Here is a 6,280-nt window from a genome sequence, read left to right as displayed (position 1 = left end):
CATGAAAGCCAACAATTAATTCCGGAGAGATATATCGTGACGATTTGATAGAAATCTAATTGATTCAGATAGATCGCCGGTTTCGACGCAGCCCGTTGAAGTCCTAGGGGCGAAGACCAAACGATTATTATCAGACATAGTAATCGACATCGCCAACGACGCGTCGCAACGCGACGTTGTCATTGTCACACCATAATCATCATAATCATAACGGTGAAACGCTGGATAATTGCCATCTCATAATTGGTGTCAATGAAGATGACACATCCCGTTATCGGAAAAGATAGAGGAATCCGATAATACGTCATTCGTTTATAAAAAGCATCTGGCACCTGTATCAGTAATCAAAAGAGATCATTACTCATTTGAAGTCATCATCGAACACGTTCGAATCTCCGACTTTCAATAGGCTTTTCCTATAATAATAATTAGGTGGTTCTGATTTATGTGGAAATATTCTGTAGATTTTTCTAGATTAAATGATACGGTCCAGTTAACATCATGGCCATGTAAATATGTTTAAATAATTGCGAACGTGAAAAATACAGTGAAATATAAACTGGTAGTAAAATTGATGTCCGTTCGATTCGATGTAATTAGCGGGTTTAAAAAATCACAACATATACACTGATTATAACACGTATATGTAGGATAGTAAGAATTCGTTGATTTTGATATTGACCAATATTTAATCTCTATACTTCCGGTGGGGTCTGGTGGAGCCGATGAATTTTATCACCTGCAATTCAGTCACAGATAAGAATGTAAAATAATAATGATATTTTGGTAAACAAAGGAAGTACTTCAGACGTGTGTTAAATCTACAGACTACGGCGTTCGCGTTGCAACCTGTTGTAAAACTTTAATTAAGAAAACTCAATAGCTCAATTCTGTAAAACAATTCAAATGAACTGTCGCAGTTTGGTGCATCCCTCGCTACTTCTCATTTCCCTAATGTTACGGTAATTATTGTCAACTCACAATGTACTCATCATAAGGTATGTCCTCCTATCTTTAATATCAACTCTCAAAAATAACAAAATTTCAACGAGGAACCATTGAAATTTCATTTCTTACTCAAACAAAATTTTAAAGAGTAGGTGAACACTTGGGACGCCGCTTGTGGCAAAATCTTGAAGTTCAATTCAGGGATCCGTGTAGCGCCGATGAATCTAGTGGCAAAACGCATAAACTGTTCGACAATTTTACCGACAGAGAGTTAATTTCCGTAGATTCAACATGTGGTGGCGTCTGTCCTGTCATCATTTACAGATAGCGCCACCAATTATTTCTGAGAAGCGCGTACGCATGCGCACGTACGTCGCATGGTGTAACTCGGCTCTAACCTAATGATAGTTTAGCTAACATCAGTATAGATACCGATACCTCAAAATATACTGGTGTTGAAATCGAAATTAATTTTGAAATTGAAACTGAAATTACAATACAATTAATTACATTACGTTATATTAATTAAATTACATTACAATACAATTTTCTACGTAACCCAGATTTACAAGCAACACAGCCATTTCTTTATATTCCTAGTTTCGCTGTAGATTGGGAATCAAAATTTCTACTAGAGGTTTTGGAATTGTTTCACATAGTTTTTAATCTTTTATGCCGGTAAATTGTTCAATAATTCTAATCCTTTAATAATTCTTAGCACTAATTCTCTAAATCTCTGAGTTCGAGAATTTTTTATAGGTAATTACTAAATTAAATTTGTAGTCTTTCTATGAGAATATGAATGCAAGTTTTAGCTTTGTTTTCCGAATTTTTAAAAGTAAAAATCATAAAATTACGAAATTATTCGTTCCTTTCGAAAATTCTTCTTATACATATAGTAGAGCACGGATTGCTGTCCGTCACAGTTGACAAGTACTGAGATGACTGAGTTAACAAAATTTTATTGATTCGGAAACTTTAGAAAGTATTATCTGAAATGTAGCTTATGGGTTTTCGAAAATTTTAATAACTGTAGAAATGGTCGTCGTTTCAAGGCGTTTGTAAATACGCTACACATATTGTGTGGTCGAGAATCCTACTGGGCGAAAAGTACAAGTCGAATATCGCGCTACGTGTTTCAGATGGAGCTCCAGGCGTACGGATGTGCAAAAAGAGTGAGACAGCCTAGGTTAGGTTCTCGTTCGTGTGGATACTCACACATAAAGTCTGCTGGTTTCGTTCTGTCTCTCTCCTGTTGTCTTTCTAACTACCTTTTGTTATCATGTTTTTCGATGTTTATTGGTATCATTCCAAAGAGGAAGATTAAATGCTGTGCGCGAATGTCGAACTTTTACAAAAAAAATCATCCAATGGCATAAAACTGCTTGGATACCATGCCTTCGGCATCATCAATTTTTACCTTAATTCCTAAGACTTATATTACTAAATTTCTGCATAATTCTCACAAAATCTGACATTCGCGCACTGCATTTAACCTTCCTCTTTAGAATGGTATTATTAAACAGCGAAAAAGATGCTGATTTATAAGAGAGAGGTAGTTAAGTGTCGCCCTGTAAACCCATGTTTTAGTCTCATTTTGCCGGAAACTGTGTCCTCTACCTTTATCTCCTTGTTAGGGAGATAAATTATTAAGCATTATTTTAGAAATTTTGTATTATTGAAAGTCTCCAGCCTCTCGTGAAAGTCCCTAGTCGCCTCGAAGAAGTTTTTTGAAAATTTTATAAAAACAATTACAGATCAACAATGGCCAATTAAGAAGCGATTGTTTAAACCATCGCACATTAAGCTAGTGCAATGTTTTAAGTATCTTTGCCAATTGATATTCGGCAGTCACGAACAACAAAACGTGTTCCTAGTCCCTTATATATTTGTTTATTCAAAATTCATTGTTTATTGATAAAAATGGCGCCCGTGGAAGAGTAAGCACACACAATTGGTTAGATATTTTGCTAGGTCATACAGCATTATTCCAGAATTGCAGAATTTTTGTATTTTTAAAAGGCTCAGCCTCTCATAAAAGTTACTAGGCGTCTCAAAAAGTTTTTTTGATATTTTTCGAAAAGGTTAAGTGAGCGATTAAAACTAATTGGTGGGTAATTATGGGCAATTAAAGAGCAATTTTTTGAGCTTTGTTTCATTAATATTGGTTAATATGGTGACCCAGCTTCACACGGGTCCGCTGTCCTCATCTGGTTTCATGATTTAGGGGCACTACTGCAATTGTAGTTCGCGCGGTCCCACACAATCGAAAACAGTTCGGCTGGGTTCGGTTGTGCACGGCGCTGTTGGATACGTATGAAATCGGGTCGAACCAACTGAGTCAAAAAACCAGCTGTAGAGGAGGAGTGAGACGCGCTTGATTACACCCGTCCGTTCCGTACCAGAAGTATAGTGAGCAGGCAATATGGGATTCGATATGACCCGATTTCAGGGCGAAGTTGACCAGGAACTAATTTGTGCGGTATGCTCCGGCGTCTTGGAGGATCCAGTCCAGGTATTGTTTTCTGTTTCGATTGTGAACGTTCCGAATGCTCGCGATCCATCGGTGTTGTACTTTTACATGAAACTAACCTCACTTTCATTTCTACACAATAATGTTCTATTTCCATTGATTAAGACAATCTTGCATCTACATGCTGTTCTAATACAAAGTTTTTGCGACTTTCGTTCTGTCAAAGCGATTGTAACCATTAGCTTTTCTACTCCAATCGTTTCTTGTTTCCGTTTCTTCGTCGATTAAATTGCACTACTTATTCGTGCGTGTCAATTATCCTTAACAACGGTTACTGAAAACGTTTGGTTTGGCTTAAAGAATGGTAGGTGAGCAACATGTTGCAGGCGCCTGAATGCGAGCATACTTTTTGTCGTACATGCATTACCGAATGGATAAAAAGACAAGCCACCTGTCCTCTGGACCGGACACCCATCGATTCCACTCAACTCCGAGTGGCCCCCAGAATCCTGAGAAAATTGTTGGCCCGTCTCAGCATCAGCTGTGACAATGTCATGCACGGGTGCCAAGAGATAGTCAAGCTGGATAATTTGGTCTCACATTTGGAAAAATGTGAATATAATCCTGACAGACCCATGCTTTGTGAACAAGGGTGCAATGTTGTTATTCCTAAGAACGAGCTGAAAGATCACAATTGTGTCAGGGAACTCAGGAGCATCATACACTCGCAGGAACAGAAGCTCATGGACATGAAACGTGAGATGGTTATACAGAAGTTACAAATAGCAGAGAATAAGAGGGAAATACGCGTGATTCATAATATTCTTGGTTTACTGAAATGCGGACCTATGCAAGATGTAGGTATAGTTAGACAAGAGGAAAGGGAAATTGCAAGGTGGTCTGCCAGTCTTCCTCCAGCAAAAATAAATAGGTGGGGCGGAATGATTTCCACACCTGATGAACTGTTACAGGTAGATAGAACCAATATCTCTTGATTCTGCTAACAGGACCCCTAAATATTGTTTTCATTTCAGTCGATGGTGAAAGGAACACTGATGCGTGCTGAATGCCCACTTCATGCGATCGATCAGCTTATGGAAAACTGCCACGAGAGAAACTGGCCATCTGGTTTAAGATCTCTCGAAACCAGACAGAAACACAAGCGACTGTATAGCGGCTACGTTTGCAAACGATTACCCGGCAAGCAAGCAGTGGTGGTCCTCCACTACGATAACAAGCACATGCCAGCATTCATGATGGCTCAACCTGGATTAGTGATGATATTTGCGCATGGTATCGAGTAATATTTTGTACAGACGCTGTACTATGCGCAGAAGATATTTTGATGTGCATTTATTTTGTTGTTTGTTAACAATCATCCGTGATTAATCTTCAAGGAATATGGAGATATCTTTGTAATTATGAGCAAGTACCGAGATATTTACTGGAATATGTCTGTATTATGCATCTGTGACACAGGATATTGTCTAAAAAGTATTGATACGAGCAAACGGCCGTACGCCATTTGTGATAAAACAATTGTACAGTTACAATTGCCATGTAACAAATCTATCTAATTGATTGTCTGGATCATTACACTGTGATATACTGCAGTAGTGACTCTCGTAGTGCCGCACAGTTCAGGGATTCCAGACCGTGAACCTAATTTCTATTGTCATGAATCCTCAAAAGTAGAACTCTCATGAACCAAATTCGGATTGCCAAAAAGTGATTTATTTGATAATGTCGGAGGTAATTTCGGATAAAGTCTCAGGTGGTGTTGATTGGGGAATATGCACTGCGAGAATCACAAGAGCCGTGCATTATGGAAGCCATTATTGTACTGCATCGAGAAAGTTCATGAAATTGCATGACAAATAGTCTGCAGTTTTTCTACTTATCACTGGGAAAGTAAATATTCTATATATGTACATTTCTGGAAATTCGATTCTTTAAGCACAATGAACGGAGCAACTATTTGTCAACGATTTCAAGAAATTTTTTTTACACACATAGAAATCTATAAGTGTTTACTCTAATACCTTAGACGTGTAAGTAACAGATGAATAGAAATTATCAGTATAGTAATACTTTTAAGATTTGAATGTGTTCTAAAAGATAAGTCTTAGATGTGAGGAGAGAAAATTTTGTTCTTGCTTCCTTAACACTATTTATATGATTCGAATAAAGTATTTCTATGAACACGTACACCGAAAGACATATATAGAGCAACAATCGTGACTACACGTATGCATTTCACATATAATATTGTGTGCACGTTACTTGGTTCACTGTCGCAAGCATTTGTTTATTTAGTTTTCGTGAAGCGTACAATTTAAGAGAAATATTTGTTTCCTCGGGGTTTAATAAAAAAAAATTACATAGTAGTGATATTCTATTTCCTTTTTCGTCTTTTTGCACAAATATGTTATTAAATAAAATAGAAATTATTAAATGTCACCATGTGTTGTGTCACATAGATTTTCACGTCATTGCACCGATACACCACCAAATATTTACTTATATAATTGTGCTTAAAATTTGTTATGTTTTCTGGCATAATTGAAAAGTGAGCTTGCAACTTCGATGTATTACATAATGAGTAATTGATTGCAATAATTTTTATAATGTGATTTATTACTCCCTAGATAATTATAAAAAGAAATTTTCCGGTCCATTGTGATATTGACTTTACGGTCATAGTACTCGGTACATTAAAGCATCGACCAGCACATTTTTCTTGGAGTTCATATGTGTACTCAAAGATTATAGGCAGCTTTATACACAGGTTGATAGTTGTTATGATTATAATGAGTTTGATCTTTGTGTATTGTAAGTCGTTTATTACATAGTTTATTT

General features: G+C 36.9%; 1 protein-coding gene across 3 annotated transcripts; it reads left to right on the top strand.

Moving 5' to 3' along the window:
* The first annotated feature begins 3,164 nt into the window (after positions 1-3,164).
* On the top strand, positions 3,165-5,808 carry elgi (E3 ubiquitin-protein ligase NRDP1 elgi). Of its 3 annotated transcripts, none has more exons than XM_033474153.2 (3): positions 3,165-3,463; positions 3,790-4,392; positions 4,456-5,808. In XM_033474153.2, exons 1-3 carry the CDS (start codon positions 3,374-3,376, stop codon positions 4,723-4,725), a joined length of 963 nt encoding a protein of 320 aa, XP_033330044.1. In that variant the 5' UTR covers positions 3,165-3,373; the 3' UTR covers positions 4,726-5,808. The 3 variants fall into 3 exon arrangements, with proteins under 3 accessions (XP_033330044.1, XP_033330053.1, XP_033330063.1); XM_033474162.2 differs by having other exon boundaries at positions 3,167-3,463; positions 3,808-4,392; XM_033474172.2 differs by having other exon boundaries at positions 3,167-3,463; positions 3,782-4,392.
* Positions 5,809-6,280: the final 472 nt, after the last annotated feature.

Source organism: Megalopta genalis, chromosome 1 (genome assembly GCF_051020955.1).
Source record: "Megalopta genalis isolate 19385.01 chromosome 1, iyMegGena1_principal, whole genome shotgun sequence".
In the NCBI taxonomy this organism is placed as follows: Eukaryota; Metazoa; Arthropoda; class Insecta; order Hymenoptera; family Halictidae; genus Megalopta; species Megalopta genalis.
This window is presented reverse-complemented; position numbering and strand designations above follow the sequence as displayed.

Excerpts from the sequence above, each read along its gene's own strand:
- elgi (XM_033474153.2), top strand. The coding sequence starts at position 3,374 with ATGGGATTCGATATGACCCGATTTCAGGGCGAAGTTGACCAGGAACTA. Across the intron at positions 3,464-3,789 it reads TCTTGGAGGATCCAGTCCAG|GTGAGCAACATGTTGCAGGC; the intron begins GTATTGTTTTCT and ends AAAGAATGGTAG. Across the intron at positions 4,393-4,455 it reads CACCTGATGAACTGTTACAG|TCGATGGTGAAAGGAACACT; the intron begins GTAGATAGAACC and ends TTTTCATTTCAG.